The sequence below is a fragment of the Tursiops truncatus genome, chromosome 19 (genome assembly GCF_011762595.2).
Source record: "Tursiops truncatus isolate mTurTru1 chromosome 19, mTurTru1.mat.Y, whole genome shotgun sequence".
NCBI classification, from domain to species: Eukaryota; Metazoa; Chordata; class Mammalia; order Artiodactyla; family Delphinidae; genus Tursiops; species Tursiops truncatus.
The window spans coordinates 43078658-43101294 of NC_047052.1; the positions used below are offsets into that span (position 1 = coordinate 43078658).

Here is a 22637-nt window from a genome sequence, read left to right on the forward strand (position 1 = left end):
AGCAATAGATATCTGTTACATTGATTCAGACAGTAGCAAAGAGGAAGTAAAAAGTGCATGAAGAGACCCAACCACAGCCTGGGGGTTCCTTTGGTGAGCCTTACCCAAGTGGTTTATGTGGTTCTGAGCAACCCAGGACCTGGATTATCCACATATTTTGTTCCCTGGCCATAATGATTGGTTCAGGGATGGACGTAAGACCCAAGCTGGGCTGACGAAAGACAGCCCCAAGACCTTCCAGAACTATTGGCAAAAGATGTACTCTGGCTCCTGAGCTTCTGGAATGCCAGCCTAGAACGGCAAGTGCTCATCTTTGTCCCCAAATGAAGGCTCTACCTGAGAATGAAGTCAACACAGAGAACAGCAAAGCCAAGAGATACAGAGAGATAGACCCCTCATAGTTTTGTTTCAATAAATTCACCTTTTCTCCTTAGCCAAAGTGGAAACAGAATGTTGTATGTTTCTCCTCCTTCTCCTTCTCCTCCTCCTCTTCCTTCTTCTTCTCCTTCTCCGCCTCCTCCTCTTCCTCCTTCTTCTCCTCCTCCTCCTTTTTCTTCTCCTCCTCCTCCTCCTCCTCCTTCTCCTCCTCCTCCTCCTCTTCCTCCTCCTTCTCCTTCTTCTCCTCCTCCTCCTTCTCCACCTCCTCCTCCTCCTCCTCCTTCTCCTTCTCCTTCTTCCTCTCCTCCTCCTCCTCCTTCTCCTCCTCCTCCTTCTCCTCCTCCTCCTCCTCCTCCTTCTCCTTCTTCTCCTCCTCCTCCTTCTCCACCTCCTCCTCCTCCTCTTCCTTCTTCTTCTCCTCTCTCTTTTTTTTTGGGGGTGGGTGGGTGGGTGTGGGCCACCCTGCTTGGCTTGTGGGATCTTAGTTCTCTGACTAGGGATTGAACGTGCACCCTCAGCAGTGAAAGTGCAGAGTCCTAACCACTGGGCAGCCAGGGAATACCCTGTAGTTTTCTTCTTTGAACAGGAAAAATATACAATTAGAAAAATTCTATTCTTAGGAATGGAGTATTTTTTTAATTAAAGGGAAATCAGTTGGACTCCAATGTATTTGTGTATTCAAGTGCTGTGGTATAAAAACTTATTTTAGCCTATGCTGATAAAAAATAATATGTGGACAAACACTTGTGGGTTTTTAAAAAATATTTATTTATTTATTTGGCTGTGCCAGGTCTTAGTTGCGGCACGTGGGATCTTCGTTGCGGCATGCAAACTCTTAGTTGTGGCCTGTGGGATCTAGTTCCCTGACCAGGGATCGAACCCAGGCCCCCTGCATTGGGAGCACAGAGTCTTAGCCACTGGACCACCAGGGAAGTCCCTGGACAAACATTTGAACTAAACAGTTTTGACAATATGATTAATAAAATAGAACTGGGGGCCTAAAGAAAGATTATTCCTAACTATACTCTGTTCTCCATGGAAATAGACAGCTTCTCAGTTAACTTTTCCTGCTTTTCAATACAAAAAAATAAGAGACTAATAAGAACCTGCTGTATAAAAAAATTTAAAAATATAAGAATTCTCTTGCTGGGCTGCTTTATTATAGTGCCTTTTTAAAATAAATTTATTTATTTTATTATTTATTTATTATTTTTGGGTGTGTTGGGTCTTTGTTGCTGCGTGCGGGCTTCTCATTGCGGTGGCTTCTCTTGTTGTGGAGCACAGGCTCTAGGTGTGTGGGCTTCAGTAGTGTGGCTCGCGGGCTCTAGAGCGCAGGCTCAGTAGTTGTGGCGCACGGGCTTAGTTGCTCCGCGGCATGTGGGATCTTCCTGGACCAGGACTTGAACCCATGTCTCCTGCATTGGGGGGCGGATTCTCAACCACTGCGCCACCAGGGAAGCCCCTATGGTGCCTGTTTTTAAAGTCACTTTTGTTGAGGTGTAATTTATGTACCATAAAATGCAACCATCTTAAGTGTAGAGTTCAGTGAGTTTTGACAAATCTATACATTCATATAACTACCACCACAATCATCATAAAGAACATTTCTATCACCCCCTCAAAAATTTCCTCATACCCTTTTTTTGTCAGTTCCTTCCCATGGCCCCAGGCAACCACTAATCTGGCTCTGTCACTGTAGATTAGCTTTGCCTGTTCTAGAATTTCTATAAGCGAAATCACATAGCATGTATAATTTTGTGTCCAGCTTGTTTCAATAAAGGCTGTTTATTTTCTATAGAGTCTATTTATGTTTACATGTGTGTCATAGTTTATACATTGTGTTGTAGATAACTATGGAAAAGCATAAATCAAGCTATTTCAGATGTAGTTGAACTCAAAATGAACTGAGTTTTTAACATGTCTTTTCCCACTTCTGAAATGTTTACTTTAAAAAGCATAAAGACCCTCAGACTACCTTTTCATTATTGAGATGTCTTTTACAATTCACTGTGTCCCTATGGAGAACTCTAAATCCAACCCCAGGAGGAGGCTTGTTTATACTTTGACACCAGCTTGAACCATCTTCTGTCACTTACACACACCCCTCCACCTCCCTTTCTGAAAAAGTCCAGTCCCTTTGTGTCCAATGGAGATCACTTAACAAGCTCAGCCTAGGCTGGAATAAAAAGGACAGTTGGGATATTATGTCTTGCAGGTGTAGGAAAAGGGTGTTGAGAAGCCTCTCACACAAGCTGTCCCCTCAGCTCAAAGGGTAGAGCATCAGGTTCCATAGGGTCCAAATCTCCTGCCACCTGATCATAGATTCCTCTTGCATCTTCATACCTGTCTTCAGGCCAGTAGAGGTCACAGGAGCCCTGACAAGCAAAGGTGAAGTTAGAACCATAGAGAGATGCTCTGTGTGTCATCATTGCAGCTCTGGGGGATACAACCTCCTGCTCTACTTCATAGAAAAAAATGTTTTAGCGTCTAATTATGGGGGAAATTCCAACATAAACAAAGAGGAGAGTGATTATTATGTACCCCCGTGAGCCCATCACTTAGTTTCAACAATATCAACCTTTGGTCGATCTTTATTTATCTATATCTCTATCTTCTCATCCCCCACCCCACCCCCGACTGGATTATTTTTAAGCAAGTCCAAGATATCTTGTGATTTACTGTCAAAAAAGTAATTTAAATGTCAGACATGTGAAACTTTTAGTTAGCCCACGATATCAGATATGGGAATTGTGGAATGTGAGTCTTGATTCTGTCAGTCTTATGAAGGTCCAAGACATTCCCTCATCAAAATAGAAGAGATAAAAGACGATGTAGGGTGGTCGCTACTGGGGTTGTGCTGTCCCTAGATTTGGGAGAAAATGGTTCTTTTTGATCAGCAAACTTTAGAGCAGACTTGCCCACGGGCCAAATATGGCCCACTGTATTTTTTATTGCCTAAGAATAGTTTTACATTTTTTAATTGCTGGGAAAATATCAAAAAAAGAATGGTACTTGTGACATGTGAAAATTACATTAATTTCAGTGCCCCAAAATGAAGTTTTATTGGAACTTAGCCACAATTGTTTGTTTATCTATTGTCTATTGCTGTTTTTATGGCAGAGTGAGTCGTTTCTAGAAAGACACTATATCCTGCAAAGCCCCAAATATTGACTATCTGGCCCTTTTCAGAAAGTGTGCAGACTGCATCTGTGCTTCGGAGGGCTCGTGTGGTTCAGCACCATGGACAGCATCGCGCACTTTCTTTCCACCTTTGTGGGGAGAACAGTTCCCCGTCTGGACAAAGTTGCAGAGGGAAATCTTTGGCCCACTGTAGCCAGAGCATTCGTCAAGGCCACACAGAAAGTAGGGGTTCTGCCCCACCTCCCTTACTGTGAGGCAGTAGGTGGGGCTTAGTTTGTGGCCAAGGTCCCTGTCGGCTGCTTTTGCCTGCCCAGCCACAATCTTCATTTCCCTCTGTGCTCTCCATCCCTCTTCCACTCTCAGCCCAGTGGATTGAATGGGGCTGGCCCCTACTCCCTGATGCCATGGGTGGGCACTGATTCAGACTTGTCCAATTAGCATATTCTACTCCCCACTTCAGTGGTTCAGCAATGAGTATGAGCAAAACTAAAACAATAAGCGTCTGCGTTGGGGCTTTGGAGCTACTGAAAAAGAGGCATTCCCTTTATTTGAAGGTTTCTAATCTAATAGGATACAAACCTGAATTTGTTAGGGACATCTTTAGAGAGGAAATTCTGGGTGGGCCTGAAGACATTTCTATCCCTTGACTTTTCCATTGAGTAGGCCAAAAAATTATTTCTCTATATCTCTCTGCTTAACCAGTATAGTGGAGATGGCTAATTAGCCAACCAAATACATACCTTCCTCCTTCCACAGTAACAGAATTGTAGTAGGGGATATAGCTGCCAGATAGGCTGCATTTCTCGGACTCCTTTGCAGTTAGGTGTGACCATGTCCATATTCTCACCAGTGGAATAAAAGCAGAATGCTTTTATGGGCCTGTATAATGGGCCTTTTATGGACCTGTATAATGCCTTTATGGGCCCGTTTCTGGGCCTGTACCATGAGTCAGGGTTGTGCCTCTCCCATGCTCTCTTATTCCCTTTCCCACCAGTTGAAACCCACAGGGAACTGTCCCATCCATGTAAACTTGGTCAACTTACTAGAGGACAGCAGAGGAACACAACAGAAAGAACTTGGGTTCCAGAATAATTACATGCAGCAGGGCCACTCGCCTCTGACTGCTATGTGAGAAAGAAATAGACTATCTCGTTTAGGCCACTGGATTATGGCCAAGGCCTCTTTGCTACAGCAGCTGGCTTACCCTAATTAATACAAGCAGTAGGAGGTGGGTTTCTAGCACTGGCCAAGAAATATTTCTGCTGATACAAATCTCCTCACCATTGGTACTTCATCATAGAGGGGTCCCCAGGCCCCAGACGGGGCGTACAGTCTTTCCAGCTCATCATACACATGCCCAGGAAAAGCCATATTCTCCTCCTTAAGACCTGTGACACCTGGAAGGGAGAGATGATCAGGACACCAGGTCCAGATGTCAGGGTTACTTATTGGCAGGGGGGGGTTCCACTGTGTTCACCACTCACCTCGGGGATAAGACACCTCCTCCAGCATGGGGGGAAGCTGGGGGCTGAAGTCCCTCATGGAGTGGTAATAAGGCTCTACATCTGTTGTGCTAACCTGTCAATGCCCCCCCCCCCAAAAAAACAGATAAAGTCTTTTCCATCCTTTGACTCCATCATTCCTGGAAAGGGCAATGATTAACGTGAAGCTAACAGTGGAATTTTAGTCACTGTCAATTCCCTGTCAGGGGAGTGTCAGGACCACCCCCACTCACCATGGAGCTTCGAGTGTCACGGTCTCCAGTCCACTGGCTCTCCTCGTATTCATTCCTGACTCGGTCTTCCTCCGACCTTCCAGGATGGAGACATGGGGGCAGCTGGGTGTTGACCCTCTGACAGCTGTCTCCCTCAAACCTCCTCCCCAGAGGCTTCCTTACAGAAAAATATACCCACTTACCCTGCCTCTGTCTTCTCTGAGATGCCTGAGGGAAGTAGGGAAAAAAAGGGTCAGAAACATGGTCCTCGAGCCCACTTGGCCCTGGGATACCTTCAATATGCAGCCAACCCAGGGCCTCCATCCCGGCAGGGGAAAGGTCCCTCCTCACCCTCAGCAAGACGCTTCAGTCTCCGCTGCCAGAGGAATCCCCCGACACAGGAGGCGTTAGAAAGCAGCAGAAGACCCCCAACAGCAAACAGCACAGGCAGCAGGGGCAGCTTTGAGGGTCCTGTGGGGACAATTGGTTTTAGACTTCAATTGGGGTTCTCTGGAAAAGCCTGCCCCTGACCAAGCAAAGTCCTCCTCCTAGGTCAGGAAAGCAGATGGGCAGGGGTTTCCACGTCTACTCCTTTTGCCACCCCAGGGAAGGTGGCTCCTTTCTCAAATCAGGCCATTAGCAGTGGGTCCTACCTTTGCCTAAGCCACTTGTATGGACTCAAGCAGGAACTTCAGCTCTTTAGCTGGGCATTCAAGACCTTCTATGATCTGGCCTCTTTCCACGTCCCCACTCTTGTTCATCAACTACTGACCCTCCAGCCACACAAAACTAACAGCTGGCTGTTTCCAGAATCACTGAGACAAACCCACACTTCTAAACTTTCGAATAGTCAAGTGTCTGTCTTTAAATGTCCTTTCATCTCAAGCAAACTTCGCTTCTCCCTTCAAACTCCATCTCGAATGACTTCCTCTTTGCACAAACTTCCATCCCAGACAATATCAGAATCCTCTGCTATATCCCTGAGGACAGGACTAAGTCCCTCTCAGCAGACATCTGCTTAGCACTCATTTCCCCAACTTCTGCTAACAGGACTCATTTTCCTTTGACGGTGGTTACTCCCTGCTCTCCTCAGTCTGGATGGCTCCCCAGGACTCCGTGGAGGACACGTGGCCTGACCTGGCCAATAAGAGCACCCATCCCTCTTCCCACAGTGATCAGTTCAGAGACTGGCATTTAACCTAAGGTGGATTTTTGCAAGAACATCTAGGACACTCTTCTGCTAGCTGCTAAGAAGTGAAATAAAAGCTGAAGGTGTGGGAGGATTTCTTTGCCTTCTTAAGAGAAGAATCCGAGAAGGAAGTCATCCGAGTTGAAGGCAAAGTTGAGAGAGTGAGAAACTGATCCTTGGTGAAAATTTTGAGCACCTGAATCCAGGCACACTAAGAGGTTTCAATGTCATGAGCCAAGCCATTCTTTTTATTGTCAACGACAGCTGAATTTCTGTCACTTGCAACCTTCTCAGACCCTAAAGGGGATTATTTGCAAAATGATCATAATTGTCTCCCTATACGCGTACCCTTGAGATTTTCCCTTCCACACTGACTCTGGATTGAGCCATGTCACTTGCTTCAGCCAATGAGACAGAATCAGAAGCTTGAAGAGTGCCTGTAAGTTGGAACTTGCCCTCTCCTGCTGCTCTTGGGATTCCAGTGACCACCTCCATGTGAACAAGGCAAGGAGACACATGCGGCCCACTTACCTCCATTGTCCCAACCGAGAGCCAGATTGTCAGACGTGCGAGGAGGGGCCCCTCAGACCAACCAGTCCCAGCAGAGCTGCTACATGACTACAGCCCAGACCAGAACTGTTCAGCCACTCATAGAATCACAAGAAATAATGTTTGTTGCTGTAAGTGTGCATATTTGGAGTGGTTTGTTACGCGGCAAAAGCCAGCTGACACAGGCTCTGCACAGGGCATGGAATCAGCTAGTTTTTCGTTTTGCTTTGTTTTTCAGAATTAAACTGAATTAGGAAGAGAGAAAATTTATCACATCCAGGTAAGAGGAAGAGCTAAGGATATGAGTGAGGGCCTACAGGGCAGAGCTAAGTCTTAAAGGGCTGTGGCCACAAGGAAGAGGAGGTGGGGTTAGAGACCAGACCAGAACGTTTTTTCCGGGAGAGAGAGGGTGTTTGGGGATTGAGGACTTGCCTGCGGGCTGCTCTGTGGGCAGCTGGTAGTCAGGTTCTCCAGAAGGTTGGTCTAGACCTGGGAGGTGAATATAGAGAGTGCAAATTAACACCATTAATCTGAGACAAGCCTTAAATATTTCTCAGCCTCCTATTAAGCTTTGCAACCCATTTTGAGACTCATGGGAACTAATTTATGACTTCTTAGGAATATTTCAAAGAGAACTGGAAACTGCTGATGATAATGACAATACTATTAATAGCCATTCTAACGCTAATGCTAATAATAATAATGCTAATAATAAAAATAATAATAATAAATTATTGATGAGTGCTTTATGGTGTGGAAGGTTCTTTTAACCTGAATTGTCAATTTGGGGGGTTGATCAAAAAAGATGCTGGAAAAAAAAAAAAAGATGCTGGGTTCTCAGGATGCCTTAATAGAGGTATAAGTTCTAGAGCAAGGGAGGTAAGTATAGTACTACTTTATGCTTTAGTGCTTAAAGGGAAAACTGGAATGGAGGTGGGGGGAAGGGAAGGGAAGATTGTAGGGATGGGAAAGAGTCCTTACTTCCAGGAGGAAAAAGGCTGCTCTGTCAGGAAGGGAAAGACAGAAAAAGGGAGCTTTCATGGGGCAAAGTAAACAGAAGGTGAGCAGGGGGCATTTCGTTAAATTAGCATCTACACAGCACTTACTTTGTACAGGGGCCTGTTCTAAGAGTTTTAGATATATTTTATTTAATCCTCACAACTGTCTAAGATAGACCTTATTTTCAGAAGCTGAGATACAGAGGCTGGAGATACACCTTATCTTTAGAGCCTGAGACTCAAAGATTATACTGAGTCTTAAGTGACTTGCCTAAGGTCTCACATCTAGGAAGTTGCAGAGCTGGGACTTGAACCCAGGTTTGTCTGAACCAGGCTCTGTGTGATTAGCCACTACACTGTAGTGTCTACCAGAGTCAAAATGTTCTCAGTCATATAAGAATTTATCCGTGTCATCAAGTTGCTGAGTTTATTGACATAAAATTGTTTGTAATACTTCCTAATGTCCTTTAATGTCTGTAGGATCAGTGGTAATGTCCCCCTTTTCATTCCTGATACTGGGTAAGTGGTGTCTTCTCTCTTTTTTGCCTTGATTAGCTTTATAAACATTACTGATCTTTTCAACAAATCAGCTTTTGGTTTCATTGATTTTTCTTTATTGTCTTTTGATTTTCTAGTTCATCAGTTTCTGCTCTTTATTATTTCCTTCCTTCTGTCTACTTTGGATTTGGATTTAATTTGTCTTTGTTTTTCTAGTTTCTTAAGATGGAAACTTAGAGAGACAATTTGAAGTCTTTTTAAAAACAATCTAATATGAGCACTTAATGCTATAAATTTCTTGCTAAGCACTGCTTTAGCTGCACCCCACAATTTTCATGTTTTCATTTTAATTCGATTCAAATTCTCTTATAATTTCCCTTGTGTCATCAATCACATTCCAACAGTAGAGTCTAGTGGCAAAAACTAGTCTTTGGAGTTCATCTGCCTGAGTTTAAATCTGAGTTGAACTACTTCTCTGTAGTTCCTTTCACCTGTGTGAACTTTGACAGTTTGTTTAACCTCTCTGGGTCTCAGTTTCTCCATCTGCAAAAAGGGAATAATAGTACTGACTTCACTATACCACCCTATAAGTTCTCTGAGGAATTTTGCAACCTGCCCAAGAATGTCCCTTCCCACCTGGAGTGGTGACTGAGATCTGGGACCCTTTGTCAGCTATTCCACTGTCGCCCAGGGCATTGCTGGCCAGCAACCAGACCCTGTATCGTGTAGAAGGCTGCAGCCCAGTCAGTGTGAAGGCGGTGGCCTGGGGTGGTAGGACATTCACGTAGAGAAACCCTGGAGTCCCCAGAGCCTCATACCTGCATGAAAGGGAGGGCAGTCATTCAGGGAGGTGCCCCAGTCCTATTGGCTACCACCCCTTCCTGCCATGACAGGGACCCACCTGACTTGGAAACTTTGTGGCAAGCCCCCATCAAAGCCAGGCTTCCACTCCAGCCCCACCGAGTATGGGGTCATGCTCACGACCTTCAATCCCAATGGCGGATCAGGGCGGCCTTTGAGGTAAGGGATGGGGGACATAGTCAGAGGATACAGAAGGATTCTGAAAGATTCCTTCCAGATTCCTTAAGCATGATTTTAAATATACAGTCGATTCTCATTATTCATGGTGGTCATGTTCTCTAAAATCACTGTGAACCCTCAGCGAGCAAATACCAAACCATTGCTTCTAGGGGAAATGCAGGCTTAGATTCCCACGAGCCTCTAGTCACATTTTCATCAACCAATTAATACATGATCTTGTATTATGCATGTTTCTGCTTAAAGACATCTTATTTAATATATCTTGTTGATTCATTACCATTGAACTCACAGCCAGTGGTGCTATAACTCACACCTGAACGAAGCTTATCCAACACAAGTATTTTCTCCAAATGGCACACCACAGACTTCTTGAGCTTAGGAACACCAGACAGCACTTGAGTGCTGTGCTTGGGGGCCATTTTATTTAGCAAAATCACTAACAAAAAGGACGAAGGTGCAAACTATGAGAGCTGTGAGAAAGCAGAGTGTTGTCTTGCTCCACCGCAGCTGAGAATGTACTCATTGGGTGACTCAAAGTTTTCACCCGCTCTGTACAGTCCCCTGAATGTCTGAGAGAGCAGCATGAGTATTGATTTGAGGGTTTTGAATAAATTTTAGCAGGCAAACGTGCAAATACAGCCTCCACAAATAAGGAGGATTGACTGTATAATATATGTTTCTTGTAGTGGATTTTTGTGCCTATCTCATATCCATTCCCCTCATTTCTTCTGGTTACAGAACCCTGAATATCCATTGGAGAACCACTCGCCCACGCTCTCAGGCCACGTGCTTCTGATGGAAGTGACTCCACTCCTTGTAGGATGGACATGTGACTAGGCCTAGCCAACAGGAGCAACAATCAGATCAGGTTGTCTTCCCCTCACCACCTGATTGGATCAGGGATGGGCTGGGAGCCAAGTGCAACCAATGGATCTTAATTCTAGTACTTTCACACCACTGTTAGGAAGGCTTACTTTACTGTAAAGCTTCTCATAGTGGTTGTTAGATGTCTAACAGACATCTCACAATAAGGCCAACACAGAGATAAGCGGTCCTGAGAGGTGGGGAGTTCTTGATGACGGCTGAACCTAGATCCAGCAACTCCCAAAAATCTACTTTTCAGTTACTTGGGCCAATAAGAACCCCCCTCCATTTTTTTCCTTTGTGTGGGTTTCCCTAAAAATCCAGTCTCCATTGGGATTTCGGGGCAGGCAAAAACTCCATCCTCGTTCCTAAACACTTCTCAGGTTTCAGGAACACTGCCATTCTGAGAGCAACCAGAGACTTGGGGATTGACCTAGGGGAGCACCCTCCCAACACCCTCAGAGCCCACTCCCACCATACTGATGCTGACGAGTTGAATATCGGTGTGGTCCGAGCCGAGGGGGTTGGTGGCTGTGCACGTGAAGAGGGCATAGTCCTGGGCTGCGGACACGTTGGCAATGGTCAGGAGACTGCTGTGGACACCACTCTGGTGGTATGTGTGCTCTGTGTACCTGGAGAGGAGGTGTGGCAGGGGCTCAGGGAGGGTGATTGGGGCTGGGGGATCAAAGTTAGGGCTGGACTGTTACCTGGCTAGGCCTGGGCTCACCTGGGATCCTGGAGATCCAGAGGGACCCCATTTTTGGTCCAAGTGAAGACGATATTGGGGACACCTCGGGCACGACAGTGGAGGGTGGCAGAACTAGTGCTGTCTCCAGCTGCAGCCACTTTAGTTAGAGGAGAGGGATGCTCCACGTGGGGGGCAACTAGAGGGGTTGGAGGTCAACATGAGGTGTATGGAAGGACATGATATGTGGACTTAGTGGCAGGCTTTGAAGTTAGGGCTTTGGTTGTTACTCACATCTAACAACAAGACGGACCAGCCCTCTGGCTGGAGGTGCCACCCCATTGTCCACAATGCACTGGTAAGCACCAGCCTGGGTCAACTTGGCATGGTGAATCCGAAGACGCCCTGTGGACCCCTTTGATATCTTCTCCATATCATCCAGGCTCTGGTCCTCCTCCTCTTCTCCCTGGAGGCACAAGACTCAGGAGATGGTCCTCAAGTCTGGCCCCAGCTCCATTATCCTCCAAACTGAGTCCCCTCTGTAGCCTCATTCTCCCAGCCACAATCACCATTTCTAGCAAAGAAAAAATGTCTGCTGTCATCCACCCATGCACCCAACCATCCATTTATCCAACCATTCATGCATGGATCCATCCATTCATCCATCAATCCATCCAACCACTCACCCAACCATTTATTCAACCATTCATGCTTGGAAACATCTACCCACTCATCCATCCATCCATGTATTTAACCATCCTATCCATCAAGCTCCCATTCCATCCATTCATCCATTCACCCATTCATTCATCCAACCATCTGTCTTCCTTCTACCTGTCCATTCACCCTTCCATCTCTTAACCCATCCACCCCATCTATTTCCTCATAGACACACACACCAATAAATACATGCATCTGTTCATCAATGCATCTAGCTACCTATTTATCTATCTCTCCATCTCTCCATTGACTTGTGCACTCACCCATCCATCCATCCATTTACCCATTATCCTTCCACAGACATCTTTTCCACTGATAGTGTATCTATCCATCCATCTACTCTCTAGTCTAATCTACTCATTTCTCTCATTCAATCATCTAACTGCCCATTTATTGATCCATTTATCCAGTCATTCACTTGTTCATTTGTCCATCTGTTCTTCCATCCAGTCATTCATCCATCCACCTATTCATCCACCCATCTACCTATCCATCCATATATCCACCCACCTGCCCACCCACTCACCTGGTTATCTATTTACTCATCCACCCATCCATCTGCCATTCAACAGTTATTTCTTGGAGCATGCCCAGACAAGTACATAGTTATAGAAGGTCATGTAGACGTGACCCCTCCTCCCAAGGAACTCACAGTCAAGAAATCACATCCCCCCAGGCCACTCCATTTACCAAAGGTTTGATCCTCACCAGCCTCTCCCAGTTGAACATCTCAGGAAGGATGGGATTGGCATCAACAGTGCAGACTATGTCCACAGAGCCCCCAATATTCACTTCAGTGGGGTCTTGGAGAGCTCGGATGATGGGAGCATCTAGGGAAGGGAGGAGCTTGGGGAAGGCACTTGGGCCCAGACAGGCCATGGTGGAAGAGGGCCCCAGGTGGGTGAGGCGTCTTAGAGGTGCCCGAGAAAGTCATGGGTGGGATAAAGTCTGCCTTTAGAGTAAAGTTCTCAAGGTTAATGAGGTTGTCCCCACCCTCTACTATACGACCGTAGTGACAAGAGTAGGTGCGGTGGACTTCCAGAATTGTGTGGCAGTGGGGCTTCCACAGTGGGCTTGGCTTCCTGATGGGAGTAGGTGGGCAGAGATTCTACATAGGGTCTCTCTAGTGGGCAGATTTCCCGAAGTGGACGTGGCTCCATCACAGTGGGGGCTCCCAGAGTGGGAGGCTTCCAGGATGGGTGAAAATCCCTGGGTGGGTGGGGCTTCCACAATGAGGAGACTCCACAGTGGGCAAGATTCCCTGGGTGGGTGTGGTTTCCATGGTGGGCGGGGTTCCCAAAGCTCCCTAGTTGCCTAGGTTGACGAGGGGGCTCACAGTGTACGTCCAGCCTCACGAGAGCTTCAGCGGTGCCCTCTGAGTTCTGGCAGTGCAGCTGGTAGAGGCCATCGTCAGCGCGGGTCACGTTCCATAGCTGCAGAGCTCCACCAGACAGGATACGATGCCGGGGGCCGCCAGCTGGGGGAAGTAAAGGTTGAGGGGCTTGCCAGACCCTCCCGTCCCGGAGTCCCGGAGACCTGCGCTCCTCTTCATTCCCCTTCCCTGTACCTGGGCTGAGGCGGTAGCCGCGGAAGGTCCAGTTGAAGGCCTCCGGGGCGGGGTTGGCAGACACGGACACGGGTAGCAGTGCCTCGCCCTGCTCCACCGCGGTCACCATAAGCACCTGCTCACCCAGGAACTCTGGAGGGTCTGCGGAGGAGGCGCCGCTGGGAGTCAAGATTGTTAAGGTTCGGATCCGGGGAGGATCTGAGATCAGGAGCAGGCATGAAATGTTAAAGTCGAGATCATGACTAGATTTTAAGGTTGTGGACAAGGTAGCAATTAAGTTCAGAGCTGAGATGGGGGTTAGGTTCAGGAGAAGCCAGAGTCAGCTTTAAGGATGGAAAGAGCGTTCAGGATGGGGGTGACGGTCAGGGGTAAGGATAGAGGACAAAAGGCAGGATGGGGGTTGGGCAGGATAGGAGCTGGTGCAGGGTCGGGTGTGAGGATAAAGGTCAGGAAAGTTTCAAAGTTTAGGATGGAAGTCAAAGACAGTATCAAGATGAAGACCCACGTAGTATAGGGTCAGGAGGGAATCAAGAGGGATGCCACGCCTGCGTACATACACAGCACGTTGAGGCGGTAGAACGCGCTCACGGTTTCCCGTAGCTCGGTGCTGTGGGCACGGCAGGTCACGCGGTGGCCGTGGTCGCGGGATGACATTCTCAGAAGGACGCTCCTAGCGGCAGCGGAGCCTTTGAATGGAGCACTCCGGGGCGTGGCGGCCACACCCTCCAGCCTGTGGACCGGGCAGGGAGTAGGACCAGAGCCAGAGTCTGGGTACTGCGCAGGGTACTGGACAGAACGGCAAGTAGGGCGGGGGCGGGATTCTGACTGTCAAGGAGCGTGGCCAGAACCAGGGAGCGATGGGGCCACTCGCACTCTCACCTCTCCCCCTCCTTGTCCCACGACAAGTTGACCGGAGGGTTGCTGCTAACGCTGACGCACGTCAAGTTTAAGGCATCCCCGGGGCGCAGCGCCGACGCGTTGGCCAGGATCGTCACGTTAGTTGGGGGGACTTCGAGAACCGGTGGGAGGAGCGAGGCTCAGAGGTGAGGAGGGGGCCCGGCCTGCTTCCGCCGGCAGTGACCCAGGCCCCGCCCAGCCCCGAGCGCGCCGGGGCTCTGCGGCATCCACCCCTCCCCCAGCCGCCCCTCATCCCCAAGCCACCAGCCACGGCTCCGGCTCAGTTCCCCGCCGCGGCCCAGCCCTCGCCCCCAGCCCGGCCGTGCGCCCCCTCACACTGCACCACAAGCTGCGTGGACGCGCTGAGCTGGCCGGCTTTGCACGTGAACTTGGCCTGGTTGTCCGACGGACCGGTGATCAGTACCAGTTCTCGGGAGAAGGTGCTCCCGGACTTCTCCAGACTTCCCAGCTGCACCCGCCGTGGCTCCTGGGGTGGCCGCGGCTCGGTCACTGTGCGCGAGTCCTGGGGGCCGAGAATGACTGGGGGACCGCGGGTAGCCCTGCCATTCCCCGCGAGACGCCCCACTGGGTTGGCTGCTAGCCCAGATAAAGCTTTTGTGTGATGAGGAAAAGGCGCCCCCTTCCGTGGGCACCAGCTAGGGTAGAGGATTGGGGACTGGAACTGAGCACATCCTACCGGAATCTCTCCCGCCGACTGGGCCCCCGGAGCCCCGAGATTTTGCTGTCTGATTCCGCCTCCAGTCCCACGCCTCACCACCCCCGCCCCCCCCCCCTGCTCTCTGGATGCCCTCGGCCGACCCTCAGCCCCACTCCTCAAAATTCATTCCAGCTATGTTTACCAGACACCCTACGCCAGGAAACTCCCTTGGAATTCCCAAACCTTTCCCAGAATTCCTTCACTTTTGCCTATCCTTAGTTCTTTTTCTTAAACTCCCCACCTTCCTCAAAGATTTCCTTTGATCTTTCCCTTAATTCCATTGGCTGGTCGCAAATTTCTGAATCCTTCCCCAATATTCTCTTATTATCCTAATCTTTTACTAGAATCCTTTGTATTGTCCCAATTCGTGGTATTTCTCCAAAACTCCATCCAATTAAATGGAATTCAATTTCGTTCCTATAATGTCTAGTCTTTCCCCCAGAATTTCCACTAGATTCCTAATTTCCCAAGAGTCTCCCAGAATTCTGCCAGAATTTTAAAATTTTAATGGAATTTCATTTTATTACCCCCAAGTCCCAAGAATTCAATTTAATATTAATGGATTTTTCAAATGTGCTGGAGAATTACTAGTCTTTCCCCCCAAATGTCTAGGCTTTGCCCACCATTGTCTTTGTTTCTGGAATTCTTAGTCGTTCCCTAAAATTCCTGCCATTTCACCTGAATTCCAAGATTTCACCAGAATTTCCTTTAATTTTAATGAAATTAATTGCCTTTTCTCTAGAATTCCCAATCTGGATCCAGAATTCTTTCTTTTATTCTAGAATTCTCACTGTTTTCCCAGAATTTCCTCACTTTTTCTAAGGTCGCATTTAACTCTCATGGCGTTTGTCTTTTCCAATTCCCTGCCGAAACTCAAAATCTCCAGTATTTTTCAAGAAATTCAGGTTTCCCAAGATTTCCCAAGAGGAGGAGAGAAGGGGCTTCATCTTTCCCCCACATTCCCGGCCACCCCACAACCCTTGCTTGGCACCAACCTTGTACCAGGTGAGGGAAGGGTCTGGATTGCCTCCAATGGCCAAACATACCAGCCTCACCCGGGTCCCAGCCCGGAGACGCTGCCCCTCTGGGGGGCCCTCAATCCATAGCTTCTGGGCAGGATCTGTGGGGAGAGCCAGGAAGAGTGGATTTTCTCTCCCGGCTGGGGCCTGAGGGTGGGGGTCACTAAGGCATGGGGCACCCCCGGGTGACGGTGGAACCTCACATTTCACATTCAGGGCGAGTGACTTCTTGAAGGTCTCCTTGGTGAAGGCCTCACTAAAGGCCTCACATGTGAGGGTCAGACCATTGTCCTCCCGTCGCGCCAGGAATGTCAGGTTAGACATGGAGATGTGGCCACCATGCAGGCCCTGGCAGGGAGCAAGCTTCAGACTGGGGGAGTAGGGCACCCCCATCCATGGTACCAGTGACTTGGGTCCACCCCAGACCCCAGCAGGGACACATGAATCATCTCCACCCTCTCCTCTGGTAGACCCAGGAGGCCCTGGGCCCCAGTCCATGCTAGCTCCCCAGACACCAAGGCATCCAAGCTGCCAGACCCCTCCTCTCCCAGATCCAGGAGTTGTGCCCTCAGCTCCCTCCTCCCTCAGACCCAGGAGCCCGGCCCCCGCCTCACATCCATGACCGTCTCCTCTGTGGACAGCAGCTGCCGCCAGCCCAGCCACCATCGCAGTAGGACCCTTGGGCGACTGGACTTGGTGATGCAGGAGAGTGTCACGTTCTTGTTCTCAGACTGGGATGCAGATCCCAGGATGGTAATGGCACTGGGGGGAACTGCAGGGATGACGGACAGAGAGACACTAAGCTGGGCTGCACGGCTCACAGATGAGCCCAGACAGAGAGGAGACTGGGGACAGACGATGAGGTTTTTGGCATCAGACAGGCATGATCTGGGGGCACAGACAGATGGTTCTCTGGGGCACAGACTGACAGATGGGCAGCTGGCACCAGGACTCACAGGTGACCTGCAGCGTGACCCCGCGTTCCTGGATCCCTGTAGATACGCTGTTGTAGGCCTCGCAGCTGAGCCTTGCCCCATGGTCTTCCGGCCGCACGATCATCACTAACATACTGCGGGCCACTGCCTGAGTGTGCTCTGTGCCCCAGGCTGTGGACACTGGCTGGCCGTTCTGGAGACAGGGACAGGCCTGGCCAGCTCAGGGCCGGCTCCTGGCCCTCGCCCCTTCCCCCATCTCCAGACCTGCCTCTGCCCTCACCTTCAGCCACTGCAGTGTGGCTAGCGGATTCCCCCCTCGGGCCATGCACAGCAGCTCCAAGTTCTGCCCTGCCCTCGCGTGCCCCTCGTCCAGGCCTGGCCACTCAATGACAGGGGGTCCTGGGGGGACTGGGGAAGAGCAGTCATGGGCCTGGGGACCCCATGCATTCCTTCCAGGCCCCACAACCTGCCTCTGAACCCCTATGTTTCCCTCTTGAGAGTCTGAGCCTTCCATAATCCCTGTGCTCCCCGGGCCCCCCAATTCCAGCTCCCCATTCTTAGTGCCAACAGTTGACTCAGTTCCCCACTTACACAGAACATTCATGGTGATTGAAGCCTTGATAGGGGTGTCCAAAGCTGGGCTGGACCCCTCACAGACCAGTAACTGCCCGTTATCCGAGCTCTGGGGTGTCACCCTGGGGTGGGAAGTTGGGGTTCTAAAGTCAGAGTCATCATCTGAAATTTGGGCAGTCAAGGTGAAGAGGTGGGCATGCCAGCTCCCCACACCTGGCCTAAGTCTCTATGATGATTTCCTTTAGGATTTAGATAGAGTTCCATGGAAGAGATTTCAGGGTCAACAGCGAGAACTGGGGTCGCAGAGGCCCACACCTGGCCAAAACCTTTGTACTTGATCCTCTGGAACTGGGATTCCATGAAGAAGTTTTAGAGGGTCAGGGTGAAGAATTGGGTCCCGGATGTTCCTACCTGACCCAAGTTTCCATGCTTGAATCCCTAGGATATGGGGTTTTCATGGAGAAATTTGGGGATCCGTCTGCGGGGAGGGCACCCCAATTTCCATACCTGGCTGTGGCCTCTGTGGTGAAGAGTTTCTCCTGGGATCCCTCATTCACATTAGCAGAGATGTCAGAAATTGTTTGTCCACCTTAGGGTAACAAGAAGGCTGAAGGGGTACCAGGTTTCCCCCAAGGTAGATCCTGGGGAGCATGGCCTGGAATTCCTCAGGGTGGACATACAACCCCTCCCTCCTGGTTCCGGAGGAAAAACACTATATCCATTCCCTCCACACATTCTAGCCTCCCTGAATCCTGGAGTCCTCACTCAGGGCTGAGTCCTGGCCTGGGCCTCTCCCCTCCTCTCCTTTTTTTTTTTTTGGCTACACCACCTGGCTTGCAGGGACCTTAGTTCCCTAACCAGAGATCAAAGCCGTGCCCCCTGCAGTGGAAGTGTGGAGTCCTAACCACTGGACCGCCGGGGAAGTCCCTCTCCCCTCCCCTCCTTGCTGGGTTGTATTACCCACCCCCATCACCTCAGCTTCTCGTTACTGCACCAGAAGGACACCCGTATCTCTATCTGGAGCCTCGGCCTCTCCCCTGAGTCCCGGCCTAGCAGTCCTGTGAACTCCTTGGTACCTTTCCTGGATGTCCCCTCCCATCCACTGGGTCCCACAGTGGCCTCAGCATCTCCCCAGGCCTGTTCCTGCATCCCATCTCAGGAGAACCCTGGGCAGGGACACATCCCCTCCCCACTCCAGGGGCTTCCCGCTGCCCCCATCAGTTCACCCACACTCACTCAGGAGGAAGGTGATGTCAGGTGCTGGCTTTGCATCCCCAGACACACAGCTGACCAAGTACTCCTGCCCAGCTACCCACGTGACCGTGCTCCCTGCCTCGGGGGTCAGCTGAAGCACTTTGGGGGGCACTGGTGAGAAAGGGTCTGGGATAAGCCAGAGGATATGAGGATTTGGGCTTCGTGTCTCATTGCTCAGGAAATGAGTTCTGCACCCTGGGTCTAAGGAAGGGGGTGGTGGGGAACTGGGGTCTTGGACTCCTGGACCCTGGAGCTGGCAAGGGTGGAAGTCCAGACTCATGGGTCCTGGAGGTCTCTCACCCGTACCCAGGATGGAGAGGATCACTCTGGGCGACACGAGCTCAGGACCTGTTTCTGAGCGGCTGACCTGGCACTCATACCCTGCGTCGTCGCTGAGGTCACATGCTTCAATGTGCAGGTGGAATTCACCTGCAGGGAGGACCCCAGATCAGGGCCGCGGTTAGCCTCTGCTGGTGGCTCAGAATCTCAGGCTCTTGTCTCTTACCTTTCGTAGGGTCCCCTTGCAGGCGATACCGCGGGAAACTGGGGATCCTAGGATCAGGGCCTAGGAGCAGCCCATCCTTGGCCCATTGGACTGTGCTGCCAGGGGCGCTGACCCCACACCACAGCTCAGCGGCAGCCCCCTCCACCACCGTCAAGTTTTCAGGCAGAGCCCAGAAGCCTCGCGGGGCTGAGGCAGGGACTGGCACCTGGGCCAGGCCTGGGGACACAGAGGTATCAGTAGGAGAGGGCGGAGGGTCTGCCTGGAGAATGTGGGTGGAAAATGAGGGCCACCTGGCTCTGGTCACCGGCCAGGATCCCACTCACCTGTCATCAGCAGCCCCAAGAGGAGCAGCGGTGTCCAGATGGGGAGCCTCAGAGCCAGCCCAGGTCCTCTGCCTGTGGCTCCCACAGGGACCACTGCCCGCCTCCTGCGTCTGCCTCTGTCTTTCTCTGGGTTTTCCATGTCTCCGTCTCTTACTTTTCTCTTTGTTTCTCTTTTTCTTCTTCTCCTTCTCTGTTTTTCTCTCCTCCCAGGAGTCAGTCTCCCCTCCCCCACACTGTCTTTCTCTCTCCCTCTTCCTGCCCTAAGTCCCCTCTGATCTCCTTCCTGTATTCTCTCTATCGTGCTCTCCTGGTCTGAAGTTTCCTCTCTTTCTTTCTCTCTCTCTCTCTCAGTCTCTATCTCCTTCCCCGAAGTCAGGGTCTATTTCTCTTTCTTCTCCTGTGCCACTCCCACCCCTGGTCTCCTCTCACCACTCATAGCCCCTCAGGGAGGACCCACTGCTGAGTCGCGCAGGCCCTGGGAGCCCAGGAGAGCGAGGATGCGGTCAATGGCAGAACTGGGTCCAGTTCTCAGTCGAATCTCGTCCTCACACTGTTACCTCCCCCAGGCACCCTCCTGCGTCTCCAGCTTCAGGCCTCTGCCCAAGAAGCTCCTTCCGGCACAGCTGGAGCAAGAAATCCCCTGTCAGCACATGCCAGGCACATTCCTCGGTGCCTCCCCAGCCCCCATGACCCCAAGGGCCTGGCTTGGGCCAGGGGTAAAGGAGGAGCAGTTCAGACCCAGGAGGTCCCAGCTCAGTATGGGGAGCTGAGAGCTGGACCCAGCGTGGGGGTAAGACTCTTCGGCTCTTCCTACCCTGGTACCTGACCTTCAAATCCCTTCCTTCTTTGAGTAGACATCCCCCTCTCAGTGACGTCAGGGGTCTCTGCTGAGGAGTGTGCAACAGTGTGTGAGAGGGACTGGGAGAGTGCCGATATCTGTGTGCACACATATGTGTGAAGTGCTTGTGAGTGTGTGAGCATGCGTGTGAGCCTGGGGAAGGTGAGAGTGAGCTGTGATCTGTGGAAGTTTGTGCAGTGTGTAAATGTCTAAGGTGTTAGGTGTGCCTGGCAATCTGAGTGGGTAGGAGTGACAGGTAGGGTCCGAGGCCACAAGCACTGAGCCCAGTGTGGGAACACTTTGGCAAGGGCCTTGTGAGTTCTAGTTCACGTAGCTTCCCTCTATCTCTTTCTGTCTCTTCTTGCCTTCTGGGTGTCTGTCTCTCTCCCTCCCTCAAGCCACGTCGATTTATTTTCCTATCTTTCTCCATCGCTTTGAGACTCTCCCTCTCTGACTCAGTGTCTTTCTCCCCCTCTCTCTCTCCATTAGGTGGTTACACGTCAGCCAGCCTTTAACTCTGTCACTGTCTGTGCCTGTATGTTTCTCTGTTTTTCGCTTTCTGTCTCTGTTCTCATCTCTATCTCTCCCCCACCCCATACTCTGTCTCTCACGCACACCAGGAGCTCAATAAATATTTGTTCTCAGTCAGCCTTTGACTGTGTGTCTTTCTTTCATTTGTTTCTTCATCTCTGAGTCCTCCTGATGGTTCACATCTTTGGATTTTATAACCATATGCTGCTTGGCCTGCCCTCCCCACTCCAGTGTGTGCATACACACCCACATGGGATAAGCTGCTTCCGCCCGCTTATCTCCTGCAGGAACTGGAACTGCTCGTTTTCTCTCTCTCTCCCCCACTATGACCCCCATCTGGTCCTCATCCAGAAACAAGATGAGGCATCTGGCCTAAGTCCCCACATCTCCATCCTTGATGCTCCCTCTAATCTCTCTTCTTGCCTCCCATTCCTGACTCCTTGCCCTCCTTCCACATTCCCTCTCCCGACGCCCCCACGCCTCCTGGGGAATGGGCTGGATGCAGCGCCGTCACCAGATGGTGTCCCTCGGGGCCAGGGCATAGAGCTGTCCATTGCTGGGACCTTTAATTAGCACAAACCTTCCACCCTCCACCTTGGATGTTTTCCTTCTCTGGATATTCCTGGGACCTCAGGCTCTCCATCTTTCCATGCTTGTGGCCCCAGAGAGCCAGGAAGGGGAAGTGATGTCAGGTGTCTGGAAAAACAGCCTTACTACCTGACTTCCACCCCAAGACTCAGGAGTCCTGGACCCAAGCTCATCCTGTTTCAAAATCCAGGGGCTGGATCCCCAAAACAAAAGCCAAGAGTTCTAGAAGTCTGGGCCCCCAGGATCTACCCTCTCAGACTCAGGAGTCGAGGCCCCTTCTTCCCAAGGACCTGGGAGCTCAGGCCTCCAATCCTTCCCACCCCCCCCACCCCCCATGCACACACAGGACTTAGGGCAGATGTTCACTGTCTGTTGATTTTCAAATCCTTCTGGTCCTGAGTGGGGGTGGGAGAGAGATTGGTGGTTAAATCCACTGACTCTAAGATTTAAGGCCAGATTTTCTGACCCCAGGTCATCCTTTCCCAACTACACTCTGCTGCAGGCAGGGGACCTAGTTGAGTCCCCAACTCCTCAGAAACTTGGCGTTCAGGACATTAGCTTCTCAGTCCTCAGAGGTCTGAACCCCTAGTCTTAGAATCCTGGGGATCCATGCCCCTGCTATTCAGGGACACAAGAATCTGAGCTCAGGAACAACGGAGTGTGGAGCCCCAGTCCCTACAGGCTCAAGAATGTCAGACCCCCAGTCCGCGCTCTGTCGGCTCAGGGTCCCTCCCACCTGCTCGGCCAGCTGCGCAGCGCACCGCGGGCCGGCAGCGTGGGAACGCCCCAGCTGGGCGGCATATAGCCGTCAGGACAAGCTGCGTGGTTCCCAGCCTCCCCGCCTGAGTCAGCCCGGACACCGCCGCCTCCCAGCCGTCGCCCGGCAACCACGGCCGAGTGGGGCGAGGGGGTGGTCCCGGACCGCAGGGTTCTGGGAAAGGAGGGGCTGGGGGCCTGGATTCCTGGATCTTAGGACGTGCTATGGTTTGCAGCGGTAGCAAGGCAGGCAGAGGGATATTTTGAGAAGGGGTTTTGAGGTGGGGAGAGCTGAACCTCCCCTTCTCGGAGGGTCCCAGCTGCCCCCCAGGCAAACACGGTGCCCTCTTCCTGAC

At 50.8% G+C, this 22637-nt stretch overlaps 1 protein-coding gene across 1 annotated transcript; it reads right to left on the reverse strand.

Annotated features, from left to right (window-relative positions):
- Window positions 1–2621: 2621 nt before the first annotated feature.
- On the reverse strand, window positions 2622–19707 carry NPHS1 (NPHS1 adhesion molecule, nephrin). Its single transcript, XM_033845395.2, has 29 exons — window positions 19569–19707; window positions 19246–19461; window positions 19047–19169; window positions 18723–18851; window positions 17994–18075; window positions 17505–17608; window positions 17194–17321; window positions 16935–17106; window positions 16593–16750; window positions 16182–16326; window positions 15955–16079; window positions 14578–14764; window positions 14224–14353; window positions 13902–14074; window positions 13345–13485; window positions 13114–13254; window positions 12486–12607; window positions 11352–11523; window positions 11100–11256; window positions 10853–11004; window positions 9369–9480; window positions 9104–9285; window positions 7404–7460; window positions 5585–5704; window positions 5437–5461; window positions 5255–5330; window positions 5004–5097; window positions 4801–4916; window positions 2622–2753 (listed from the first exon to the last, which is right to left on the reverse strand). The coding sequence occupies exons 1-29, from the start codon at window positions 19705–19707 to the stop codon at window positions 2622–2624; spliced, it is 3810 nt and encodes a 1269-aa protein (XP_033701286.1).
- Window positions 19708–22637: the final 2930 nt, after the last annotated feature.

Bases quoted from the DNA above. Each gene is read 5' to 3' on its own strand.
- NPHS1 (XM_033845395.2), bottom strand. From the start codon at position 19,707: ATGGAAAACCCAGAGAAAGACAGAGGCAGACGCAGGAGGCGGGCAGTG. The intron at 13,255-13,344 runs GTACAGGGAAGG...TACTTCCCCCAG, and splicing joins CGGCTACCGCCTCAGCCCAG to CTGGCGGCCCCCGGCATCGT. The intron at 9,286-9,368 runs GTGGGTCCCTGT...CCTTTCATGCAG, and splicing joins CCACAAAGTTTCCAAGTCAG to GTATGAGGCTCTGGGGACTC.